We start from the raw sequence: 13,930 nt of genomic DNA on the forward strand, positions 1-13,930 counted from the left end.
TAATTATTCGTTTACAATCTGGCTAATGTTAAACTTAAATTTCAATTTTAAAAAGTTAATTTTAAAGTTAAATAAAAGCGAATTTGTAAAAACATTTCATTTCACAAAATAAGGTCGTAACAATTCAGGCTCATAAAGGTGTCACCCCCGAATAATCCAACATACCTTCCCCCCTCCCTAATTTCTCACTTCTCAATAAATTCGCGCATTCATTTCAATAGTAAAAAGTGACTTCCAACCTCGTTGCGACAACCGAAATCTGCGAGGGAGGTGGCTGTAGGTCGACACACGCCTACGTCACTACAAGACCGGTTGCTGTAGGCGTTAGAGTTGTTTCTTCCTGCATCTAACGCAAAACTTCTGACACGCTGACGCCCGCTATAACACGTGGCTATCTGGGCCACAAGTAACAGGAAACTCGCCTTGTTGAAGCAGTTATCGGAATACGCTAGTGAGAGTGCTGATAACCATCCCCCGGTAGTTTAGTGTGAGCAATGTCATCCTCAAATTCTGGTGCGACTATCCATTTCAATGGTGGGTTTATCACTACTCCCTATGGATTACTACGCCTCGGACAAGTGGTGAGTATTTATTGCCGTTTTAGGAGTTTCCCTTAATGCCTACATCTTATACGTTAACCTCACCTTCTACCCCTTTCTAAAAGACAACGTGATGCGCTCCTTTAACAATATTTCAGAATGACTTTACGGTTGGCTTTTTTGTTGTTTTATCTTCTTTCAGCATTTTTCAAGGCTAGTCCAAAGTTCTTGACGCGATTAAAAATACCAGAAGATATTTAGAGTTTTAAGCGTGTTTCGTATCGGGTGTCACTTCAACAACCCTGTTTGTGCGAGGAGAAAAATCGCGGGCGCACAATGCTAGCAGGTTTGACAGGTAGAGGACAACAGTTTTCTTCTTAATGGGTGGAAAGGAAAGTGCTTAGTTTTCAAGGCTTACAACTAACTGTAGTTTTCCGGTGGTGGAAGTAAAAACTGACTTCCTCTTCTAGCAGGATGCTGCGCAGTTGAGAGTTATTCTATTTTGAGGTGTAACTTTAGATATTTATTCGAAATGCTCTTGTGCTGCTAATTTTGGCCTTTTGACAACACTGTTGAAGCTTACAGAAACTGCCGACTTAAAATACTTCCGGATTATTTACCTGTCTTTCGAGACATTCATAATTCATCGTGTTCTTTTGAATATAACGAAGATTTCATTAACAGGTGAAGAAATTTAACTTGCTTTCATCTTAACGGATTAGTCTACGAACGTCTTGCAAGTGTTTTAGCTTTGAGCTCTATAGGCTTATAATTGAAATAAGTTGTTGACCACAGTTATTGCAAATTCGTATCCTTCAAGCAATTCTTCTTGGGATGACTTTCAAAACATGAAATAAAGTCGTATTAAACTTTATTACAACAGTGTTTTGTAATAAAGTTTTTCCTTCATTCAGTTTTAGTGAAACAGGGTGTGTAATTTTTTTTTTCCACTAAAGCTAATGATTCTTCTATCCAAATATATACTGATTGGAATGGCTGAGTTCGAAATATTAAGTTTTTGTATAATCCAGGACAACCACATGAGATCTTAATTCGAATCCACATTAAAGTCTACATTTTAAGTTTCTTGTCTCTTAAAGCGTGTGCTCATGTCGAACATGTAACTTTGGGAGACAGTAAGGTTTTAATCATTTCGGCGTGGATTGTGTGTAGGCATTGACGTATTCTCGTTTATCATTGGGATTATCAAAATAAACAACTGAACGCATGTCGTAAATTTTCAAAATGACTGAGCACAATTTGGTTTTGAATTTAAGGATGTGAAAATCCATCTCAAAGGGGAAAAAACTGGCAAAAAAAAACCAGGGGTTTGTAACCAATTGGAAGCGGAGGGAGGGTCAGAAGGAAAAGGAGTACGATTATTGCAATGGCGAACTATAAAGCGTGCATTAACTTAACCGTGGACCACGTTCTATGCATGATTTCAGGATGAAATGGAATAATTTGTTGCATTTATCACAGACCACACATAGCTCAAGTATAGATGGACGGGATCAAACGTCTTTGGCAGCAGTAACGCGTGGGCACTGTCTTGCCAACTGGAAGTGCCGGTTTCCATGAAACAGATTCGGATAACAACAGCTGTATTCGTATTTGAAGTTCAGGCCGTTCAAGGTGATCTCTCTGTCATGCACAACGGGAAGTGGATGAGCAGTGGCCCATGAAGTATCGTGGACCAGCAACGCTCACCTTCGTCTCTCTGGAGGTGCGAACATCCGATATTGCGTCATCTGGGCGGAGTCAAACCCACACTAAGCACTTCAGACTCCGAGATGAGAAAGTCAGAAAGAGGATCGGAGTCCAACTGCGAAAAATGAATGCCAGATGGTTCGTATATCGCACGATCATCGGCAGAAGATGTATAAGCAGCGCAAACTAGACGTGTCAAATCTTTTCAGAAAGTCTGATCTTGCAACAGGCAACCTTTATGGAAGACAGCACTTCACCACACCTTGGCTGATGTCTGAAAGCGACGCTATCAGAACGAAGAGACAAGTCCATTCTTGCTCCATGTGTAGCTATACGCAGTAGTTATTCATGAAATTACAAACTTTTCTGCCGAACCACCACTGGATTTGTGTATTGGCACGCAAAGCATTTTCTCGGTTCCTCAGGCTGATAAAGAGGCTTTTGTGAAAATAGTAATTAATAATTTTTAAATATATAGAGCTGCAAACAATATGAATTTTCCAAAAAAGATCCTTGGGAGTGTACTGGATTAAAGAGGATATATCATTTCTGTGTCAGGAATGGCTGTAACAGTGTTAATATCAAACACTAATGCGTGTTAAATTTCAGCATACGGTTACAAGGTCTGTGTGAGTATAATGCTCATATTAATTAAATCACTTTGTGCATTTCTGCAGCAGTCTGCCAACTCTAATTCTGGTCATCATCTATTACTTGAAATATCTCGTGTTATGAAGGGTGAAAATAAATAAAAAAAAAAACTTATCCCAACTTTCTGTAAGTGTTTCAGAAATGAAGTCTATATTTAGAAGTAGTTTTTTTTTTTTTTAAGAGGAACAAGGGTTCTGGAGAATAATACTCTATTACTATGCTTCATAAATGAGAGCTTACATATGCTTAATTTTTCCTACGTTCTATTAATATTTTGTAAATAAACAAGGAATTACCTTTTACTCGGTGCGTAGGATTTCTTCTTTCCCTAATCTCCTTATACGAAATGATACTTAAAACAAATTTACATAATTAAAATAATTTAAAACTCAATGTATTCCTCGCTATTGACACACGGACAGTCTAACACCCCAGGATCACAGCGGAGAACCCGACCCCAGAAATATTAAACCCCCCATGCAACGTTTAATGAAGGAAGACATTTTGTCATAAACGCAAAATTACAATACGAATAAAATGCTATTAAAATAATATGAAAGTTCAATAAAACCATGCAATTGGAATATCAATAAATTACTATTTAAAACAGGATGAGACGAAATAATTTTAAATTAAAATGAATTGAATTTAAAAGATTTATTTTAAAATTATTTTAAAATGAATCGTTTAAATTATGTCTCATCGTATTTTAAATAGTAATTTATTGATATTCCAGTGAGGAATTTTAATTGCATGGTTTTATTGAACTTTCATATTATTTTAATAGCATTTTATTCGTATTGTAATTTTGCGTTTATGACAAAATGTCTTCCTTCACTAAAGGTTGCATGGGGGGTTTAATATTTCTGGGGTAGGAGTTGGGTTCTCCGCTGTGATCCTGGGGTGTTGGACTGTCCGTGTGTCAATAGTGAGGAATACATTGAGTTTTAAATTATTTTAATTATATAAATTTGTTTTAAGCATAATTTTGTATTTTATTCTTATAAGGAGATTTGGGAAAGAAGAAATCCTACGCACTGAATAAAAGGTAATTCCTTGTTTATTTCCAAAAAATTACTATGCTTGTACAAATTGGAGTTCTCTCCAGACAAAGGTTAGAGAGAGAGAGAGAGAGTGTGTATTTGTTTCAGGATGAAAGATTCAATTAAACTCGCTATTTCAGTTACCCTAATCTTATCTCCCCCCACCGAAACCATACTAATGCACAAACTTTCAGAAGCCCGCTTTCCACTTTTAGAACGTAGACCGAAATAAAAATTCTCATTGCAAAAAAAATATAAAATAAAATACTGCGTTTCAATGCTGCATCCAACAAGCGATACGAAGAATAATAACATCTATCTAACAAGACTGCCCTGAATGTATGGAGTAACGTAGAGAGAAGATTGTGCTGACGAACAGTCCTCTCCATTTCATCCCAGGTGTTTAATATAAATCGAGACTGGCCAGTCCAATCTCTGGAAAAACACGAGGAAGACATCGGGCAAATGCTTGAAGTGTTCCTCAAAACGCGCCTGGGTTGTTTCATTATCTTGAAAGTATCCCTGTCTATAAGAGGTTAATGTGCAACATTTCCAGCCCAACCTGGTTCTCAACGATGTTCGATAAGCTGTGGAGTTCGTAGTATCATCCAACAGGATTATGGATCCAAAAGCATGCCCTACACCTCCTGCAGGATAGCCTGTATTGTCACACACAATGGGATAATTCTAGTGTCTCATGTGGGTTCTTCCAAGTGTGCATTCTTCCATCGGTGCTGAGAAGCGTAAATCAGAACCCATGAGACCACATTATTTGCCATCAGTTCATTGCATCCATCTTTGCGTTCCGGCAGCTGTACTTTCTGGTTAATCTTCGAGATCAGTGGCTTCCATATAGCAGAAAAGTAGTGCAGGGTTCTTGACATGGTCCTGGTACTTCTGCCTAGTCCCACATTTAAATACAGAGGTTAATTGTTCCGTCGTTTGGCAAAAATTATACTTCATAATCCACTCCTGACATCATGAGTCTCGCTCCGACAGTTGCGTTCATGGATGTCTCCCGGATGTTTTTCCATGCGTTAAATACTCGAATGACAATAAGCTTTGAACATTCGACAAGTGCATCTATCCTCTCTTCTGTAACACTTGTTAAGCGCGCGTGTAAGTTTCTGTCCATTCACCATTGATTTGAGAATTGATTTGGGTAGTAGTCGGTTCATAGGGCTTTACACTTCTCATACCACTTGACCTATTAAATTTAAATATTTCCAAATTGATTAAGACCATAGATTGATGCATCCATGGTCTTAATAAAGTGGTATGAAGTCCTAATAATTTCGAATCCCCTTTACAAAATTTTAAACATCACAAACCTTAACTTTTTTTTAACTAATCATTGTCACTGTTGTCGGAAATCTATTAGGAGGAAGCTGCTAACAACCTCAACTGTTTAATTTTTAGTTTCATTGTGTTCAAAAACGGACTTCATTGTCTCAATTTTGTGAAAATTGTCAGAACAACCAGTTTAGAAAACAACTGAGCAGAGCAACATTGGTAGAGTTTGTTTGTTAGTGGTACATGTGTCAAGGCGGGCGAGTTGATATAATCAGACCTCAGGGCTTACCTGGCATCGAAAGCATTGTGGCGGATTAGAAGCCCCTTCTCTCCCCCCCCTCTGATTAATACCGTGTTAATATTTTCTCACTCAAGCCGTGATCATGAATAGACAACTGTTCCACTTGCGGACAAGCTAACCCTCAGAGCAAATGCATCTTACAGATAATAGTTGACGTGGGCAGCAAGGACACCGTACACCAATCTTTCTCATGACCCAATGAGCCCATGTCAAATAGTAGGCGAAGATTAATAAGTGGGGTTATTAACCATAGCTAATCAACGTAAATCTGTTCAAGGAAGTGGGTGTGTCATCATTATCATCACACACGACTGTTACGAAATCCCGAGAATATACTGTTCCCAACAGTATTGAGACACCATCGAAAAACAATTTGTATGTCATATGTGGGGTTGTAATAGAGTGGTAGCCTTCATGGGTCACTTTCCATCAATTTGTGAAATGTATCAACAAAAATACTTCTCCATTCCTCCTGCTGAAGTGATCTTGACCCCATGATCATAGTTGAGGTCGTTTACGATCAGAAAAAAAAGAATTTATAGTTCGCCTCTGCCTGCCTCCTATCTTTCTTTGGCGTCAGCTTCACTTTCTGTGCTACCACATGTCCGACTGCAATTTTATTAGGGGCAAGCAAGCTTATAAAGCATCAGCCAAAAAAAAAAAAAACTTCCCACAAACTGTCGCTCCCCTCCAATAGTTTGTCTATTGGAGGGGAGCGATTTTCATTCCCTTACCAAAAAAAAGATCTGAAAATTTGCTCAAATAACAGGACTATTAGTCTAATTTCTCTTAAGAAGAAATGCCAGAAGAGCAAGGAGGTTTCAGAAGGAGCAGAGGAACCAGAGATCAGATCTTAAGCCTACGACTGATTATTAAAAAATGCAAAGAATTCAATGTTTCAGTCGTTTTGTGTTTTATAGATTATGCAAAAGCATTTGATTGTGTTCAACATGATAAACTATGGGAAACGATGACTAATATGGGTTTCCCAATCCACATAATTCAGCTGATTAAGCTACTGCACCAGGAACAGGAAGGAACTATGAGAACCAACATGGGTAACACGAACTATTTTACAATAGGTAACGGTGTCAGGCAGGACTGTATTTTGTCACCTCGCCTTTTTAATCTTTATGCCGAAGATATTAGGCGTGAAGCTTTGGAGGATTTAGAGACCGGCATCATAATTGGAGAACTGAAGATAAACAACCTTCGTTATGCAGATGATACTGTGCTAATCTGTAGCTCTAAGGATCATCTTAAAGAAACTCTGAGGAGAGTATGTGAAGCAAGTAAGAAAAAAAAGGATTGTTTCTGAATTTGTGTGTAAATCAAAAAATTCGATGATTGGTGATAATCTCGGTTCCAGTAAAGTGAAGGTTAATGGGAAAGATATCGAAGAAGTTGATGAATTTGATTACTTAGGGTCAAGAATAAATAAAAATAGTGACTGCTCAAACGATGTAAAGAGACGACAGGCAATTGCTAAAACGTTGGTCGCTGATCTGATAAAATTATGAAGAGATCACGATCTGCCTCTAAAGACGAAGCTGAGAATCATTAATTTTTCTAGTTTCCACTTGTGGATGTGAAGGATGGAATCTGAAGAGAGTTGACAGGAAGAAAATTGAGGCATTTGAAATGTGGTGTTACTGGAGAATACTGCGCATTGCTTACTTGGATCGAAGAACAAACGAGTGGATATTGAAGAAAATTGGCAGGCCTAAAATTCTTCTTCATAGCATCAACAAAAGAAAACTCAAGTTTTTTGGTCATATAGTAAGAAGGGAAACTTTCTGTTGAAGAATATAATGGAAGGGAAGACTTGCAAATACGTGGAAGGATGGAATCAGTGAACTTCTGGGCATGACACTTTGCGATGCCGCTCGTAGAGCACATGATCGATGCAGTTGGAGGAATTTGTTGGTGGCCACAACAGCTCCTCAGGAAGCTATGTGACTGGAAGAAGGTATTCACTTCCACAACAACAGATGGAGGTTTGTTCCAACAAAGTCCACGAAGAACAGTGTCCATTAATAACCACTCTGTCTTCTTCAACCATCCCTTAACCATAGATTTGCACAAAATATGCTTATCCTCCTTTCAGTGTCCTAATACTCCAATAACATAGTATTCTTGATTGTATAGAGTTCAAATGAGGAATAAGTTCGTCTTGGTACTTCTATTCGAAGTACCTGGCGTTGCCAAGAAACTAAATATTAACATACTCCAAGTATATTTTCCCTTACAGTGAGAAGAATTACATTATTGAAAAAAAATAATTACAAGTAATGCGATATGTAAATGCTTCTTTATAATTCAGGGCTAAATAAATTCCGTTTATCGTATCATTCGGTTCTGTTTGATAAATGAGTCTTAGATTTTTTTTTTTTAAGACTGGGTTTTTCAAACTTTGTAGTAGAAAATCTATATTCTAAGGTGCTATTAGACCCCTCCCCCACGATCACTAACATTACAAGACTGCATTACCGCAGTCTCCTCTTAAAGTAGGTCAGACCAAGATGAAATATAAAAACGTACGTGTTTAATCTTAAAATTGGGTGAATCTCCTACGATGATCTCCAAGACAACGCTTCCAATATATTTTATTTATTTATTCTATGCAGACGGTTCCAGCTGGCGAACAGTAAACAGCTGTGTGTTATATAAAGATCTGTACCCAGCAAAGCCAATCAGTATAATGACGTCCATGTTTCGTAGTGTCCCAATATTTCCTATTGGATCTAATAGGAAAATAAATCTTTACACGAACGAAATGGCTTTCTTCTGACACTAAGGCTATGGTAGAGAAGAGGAGTATTTCTAGCCTAGAGCTAGCAATCAAAGGGGTATATAAAACTGTTCATCCTCTCCCTACAATTAAAAAAATGTTCAATTTTGAAACGGAATGCAAAAAAATCTGGGACACCACGGAAGAAATGTCTCGGGTAGCGCTTACGCATTCAGTCCTGCCCTGCACTGCACACAGTGACCCCAATCTACATTGCCCTTCTTTAACTAGAATTCCGGGGTACAGTAGTACATGCACTTGAGTTGACCGTGGTTAACAGCGTGCGACTACTGAAAACAGTGCTGTTCTTGTATTCTCTCTACCTTATAAATTCCTCTGGCCCTATATAGCCAGCCGGATATGTAAAAAAAAATCATTTTAACTTAGCAGGGGAAAGTAAACTTTACAATTTATCCCCGAAATGTTAGTCTTAAAATAGACATTACTATTTCGAGTTTGAGCAGTTAAATTCTCTCGTACGCAGTCGCAAATCTTTCTTTTAATTTTTGCTTTAAAAGCTGTTTTTTGATCTCCCTAATTATGTACAGGGAGGCCTGGGGGAAGGAAAGGGAAGCGAGAAGTAATTAAACGAGTAAACGAATCATTAATTAAACGAGTTTTAGTAATTGCTGTTTTGCACGTTTAAAGAGCAGATTTTCACTGACAGAAAATTTGAACCCAGAAATTTCACTTCGATAAATTGAGCCAAATGTGAAAGCGCAGCTTACGTCAAACTCTACTTCCAATTTTTACACACAACTCTTCCTGGCTAGCATCTTTCCTAACTCGTTTTGAATAATGACGTGCCACTGACTTCGGTTTAAAAATATTGCAGCATCGCTGGAACCAACTAGTGCAGTTGCAGTAATTGGAAGCGAAATCTCCGGTATAGAAGAGGCAAAAGAAATATCATTGCGAATAGAAAATATTGAAAACCGGAACAAAACACGTTTTGCAATTAAAAATAGTTTTCGAGAACATACGTTTGGCAATTTTTACCAACATTTTATACACTTTTTTTTGACACGAAATATGACTTAAACAAAGGACATTCTGCGTTAACCAAACATTTAAATTGTCTGATTTAGTATTTTAATGCACTCCGATTCTTCCATAAAGGTATTAGAACTTGAACACTCTAGATGAAACTTATTCTTTGGCAGGTGTTTCTAATAACCTGTGTGTGTGCTCAAGAGTTAACCTCACTTTAACTGGAAATAAGCTCTTGCGCCACACGAAAGATAAGTGCTATACAATCGATCAGTGGAGTTTAACAGTGTGGATAGTGAGATTCATCTACACCAGAATACTGAAAACCCTCAAGGGTTGGGTTATATATATAGTGTGTGTGTGTGTGTGTGTGTGTATATATATATATATATATATATATATATATATATATATATATATATATATATATATAATTGCCTACATAGTGTATGACCAAGAATGGGACTAAAACCTGTCCGTCCATTCTATTTTATAGTTTGTCACAGGCTTCACTAATACAGAATTTTTATTTTTTTTTCCCAGTTTCCCACAATATCCAAATAGGCCTTGGAATATACACTTGTATACAAAGACATAATACACGCTAAATCATGCGAATTATCGCAGTATTCAAGCACATGGGTTGAAAATCTTAAGCAAGAACCGTAATACATTGATATCTTTAATTTTTTATCATGGTTTTAAGAATAATATTCAGTGTCTTGCTCTTTAGGGATTACAGTTAAGTTAACCTCACTTTAACTGGAAATAAACTCTTTCACCACATGAACGATAAGTTATAGAATCGATCAGTGGAGTTTTACAGTGTGATTTTAAAGATTGGTCTAACGGAAAATTTCTGTTTCTTAACTTTCCCAGAGGTTCTTGAACTTTTCCATGAAATATGTCCATAGATGGATGTTGGCTAGATTTCCCCATCGGTCAACATTGAAATTCGCATAAGAAATCATTAATTAGGAGGTAGGCTTAACAGACAGCACCAAACGTGGTACAGTACCTGGTGACGTAAGTGCCATCAGTTAAAGTATCTTCACAATGAAGCAGTGCCAGAATCCAGTGTTTTCATTACCCTCAATTTCCATCACTTAGAAAGTAATCTGGACCTCGAGCGAGAACTGGAACTTTTCAATCCATTTCATATACGCTGCAGCAAAATGTGAAGCTCTTCTACTTCAGCACAATAACTGTAGTGGAGTACAGTATTACATCTAAAGTTTTTATTTAACAGTTGTAGATCGAGGTTTAATGGCATAAGAGCCACTATTGCTATGCTATTGAAGGAAAACGTTATTTCACGGTACAGCGTCTTATAGCGTCGAAGGTACCATAACACTCTGGTAATTTCGGTGTCTGTGAATTTCTTTCGAGTTTAATGGATAATCGGATTTAAGAGATAATCCATACCTCCACACAGTCCGTTAAATAGAGATTTTACTGTACATACAATTTATACCTTAGCTTGATATACAATCTGAAATACTTTTCTGGTTGTCTGCGAAAAGCAAACATTTCACATTTGGACCAAAGAAATGTGATTGTCTGGAAATTCGATTATTATCGAAGATAACGTTGATTAAAAACAAAAAAAAAAAAAAAAAATATATATACCCATTCCTTAGTAACCTCACGTTTCCCAGCACAGCTTTGGCTTATATTATTTCACTCCTGCGCAATCATTCTCCAATATTAGAGACATTAATAGAATGTGGTTTTTTTTTTTTTTTTTACCTTGTTTAAGAGAAACCCAGTTTACTAATAAACCTACTCGTATTGAGGGAATATATGAAAAGGCGTTGCTTTATTCAGAGCGACTGGACTTCGCAAAAATCTGAACTTGTCAATAGATGAGAGTAGTTCAACCTGAATATCAGCTACATCAAAGAGTGGGATAGGCTACAATGTGAACACGCCCACTTGACCCGCTCTGGAGGAAAATCCCTTAATCTCATTCCATAAGATCACAGCGTGTGCTCTTAAAGTCTGTTTTTGTTTGGTTGCAAGTCTTCATAACTTATTCGACATTCTTTGTGATTCGCAGCACATCAATTTATGAATTCGGAATTAAGCAGAAGAACTTCAGATATGCACAGCTCAGAAGAACCGTGCTGAAAAACACGATGTGATGATGGTGAAGCCGTTTCGCAAACAGACAGTGCAAAAAGTAGAAACACGAATCGATCTCTGTATTATTTAACGAAGCCAACAGGGTGTTGCCCTGAGTATGGGGACAGGTATGTCATAAGACGTTCATCTTTAAGTGCCATTTCGAGATATCTCATCGGTAAGTGTAACTACAGTGTCACAGGTCGAATTGGATATATGTGATAAAGTACAATAATGGCTGTGACTGACCCTCACCCCACAACCTCAAATCCCACGTGCACTTTCTGGTTGATGAGGTCTTTTCATCGTTAACCTGGCGCCTGTGTTCGATTGAGTAAAGTCCAAATATGGCATTCCTTTCGTCGCAAAGCCGCGCATTAATATTTATAACTCAAACTAGTATAAGCCGGTCTCACTTGCGTAACTGACCAGCAGTTTGATTTCTAAATTGGGGTTATGTCTACGGTGGGTTACTGACGCGTTTCAGGGCAGCAGTTCAGCGGTTAAATTTCTCCGGGCTATTAAATTTCAATATCTCATTCCTGTTTACATGATATCCTCGCGAAACTTGGGGTGTAGAGGAAGTGTTTCCAATAAAATCCTCAAGGGCAACCAATAATAACAACACACGCGATCGCTGATGTTGTAGGGAAAATAACCCACTAATCTGCTCAATATTTGATTCTATTTGGATAATTAGTCGGTTATTTTTCATTATTTAATCTCATAGATTGCAGCATAAATCACAAATTTAAATAGATTATTAAATAGGTAATTATTAAAAACCCACTTTTGGACTAACTACAGAAAATTCTGACACTTCCTGTAATTACTTTACTTTCTCACCTATATTGGATGAATCCACCATCCATATGACTGCTGGGTGATTTCAACTGTCATGTTGTGTATTGTTTGGCCAACATGAGTCTTTGCTTTACTTCTGTACAGAATACGCCGAAAAGTTCCTGGCAGTATTGTTCGAGCATTAGGAGAAAATCCAGAAATAGAACACTCAAGAGTAAGAGGTTCAAGTTTTACCGGATACCTGCCAACATTTCCAAGAATTAACACTTTTTATATCTTTTCTTGAACAGAATTGGTGTCGGTAATTTGTGATGGAATATGGATTTCTTCCATCTGCAGTTGTACGAGATATTTCCTAATATATTTATCAAACTTAAAAAGGATCAAAATTGACACGGACAATTCCTTAAACGAACATCTGTTTTTCCTTGATACAAATAGCGTTTTCACTGTCATTATCCCAATGCAGGAACTATTTCATCCACAGACTTCCGGCATCTTTGTGTTGCTAAATAACCAGGCGTTCATTTCCCGGATGTAAAACAAAGGTGTGGCTCGTGAAGTGGGGGTATTTATAGGAGAACGGGTGGTTGCTAGTAAGGGAAGTCGAGATTGTGCATTGATTTCAATGAAGAGTGTTTAAAAATAATTTTGTACTTAATTCTGGTTACTGCCTTGATAAATAATTCTTGAAAATCGAAATTGATACAATGAGGAGTAGACCCTTTTTTTTCCTTTTTTATGGAGACTCCAAATACGAAAAGTATTGAAACCAATAAATACTTCAGTATTGTTGAAGGTTGAACAGACAGAAGATACTTGTTGACATTAAACTACAATTTCTATAGACTGTAATTATCGTTAATTACATGGGAAGGAAGTTTATTCTAGAAAACAGAAGTAGAATGGATAAATGAGGAAAGGTTAGCTCTGAGTTTAGAATCGAACAGTAAGTAAATAACTAGTTGTGGCGCATGATCAGATTGGATTGCAAGAAAGTGGTGGAATTATAGATGCCAAATCGGAAGAACAGTGTTCATGGAAATAGCATTAAGAGCGAAAATGATGCAGGGAGGCTAGCTCACGCAGCATCAGCCTTAAAAAAAAAAAAAAAAAAAAATCTGTCCATTCCCTCTAAAAAGTGTATTCTATTTCTTCCTTAAATTTATTTAACTACCCTCTTTTCCACACTAGATGGAACTTTGTTCCAACAACCACTTTCTAACTGAAAGCAAATTTGCAACCATCTATCCTGCATCCATATTTTTTTCAAATTAAGTTGACGTCTCCTTTTGCGCTGTCTGAGAACGAATAAGGATGTTATCAGCGTGTATTTTATCAATACATTAAAGACCTAAACACTTCATTCCGGTTTACATGCGGGTACCTAGTTTCCAAGCACTGCAATTTGCAGAACCGAAGTCTTTCCTGGCGAGATTACCCATTTGTGTTCTTGACTAATCAAAGTTGCTCTTTTTTTAACACCCGTTCCAAGGAATTTATATCCTCTCCAAAATGAGGCATCCAGACCTGTATGAAGTACTCCAAATGCGACCTAACAATTGCTTTATATAATGGGATAACCTCCTTTTCCTTACTAGCAAAATTCCTGTATACATTGACAGAACTCAATCAGCCGTCCTAATTGTCTGCATTGCTCCAGAACATGTTGGACAGTTCGATT

General features: G+C 37.4%; 1 protein-coding gene across 1 annotated transcript in view; it reads left to right on the top strand.

Moving 5' to 3' along the window:
• The first annotated feature begins 255 nt into the window (after positions 1 to 255).
• The window catches only part of LOC150089876 (CKLF-like MARVEL transmembrane domain-containing protein 4), a 31,715-nt gene continuing 18,040 nt past the window's right edge, over positions 256 to 13,930 (top strand). Inside the window, exon 1 of the mRNA XM_090368875.1 lies at positions 256 to 581. Within this exon, the coding sequence (XP_090225001.1) occupies positions 495 to 581 (87 nt within the window). The 5' untranslated portion in view covers positions 256 to 494. The remainder of the gene's footprint in view (positions 582 to 13,930) is intronic.

Source organism: Mastigoproctus giganteus, chromosome 2 (genome assembly GCF_048544385.1).
Source record: "Mastigoproctus giganteus isolate SK-2022 chromosome 2, ASM4854438v1, whole genome shotgun sequence".
NCBI lineage: Eukaryota > Metazoa > Arthropoda > Arachnida > Uropygi > Thelyphonidae > Mastigoproctus > Mastigoproctus giganteus.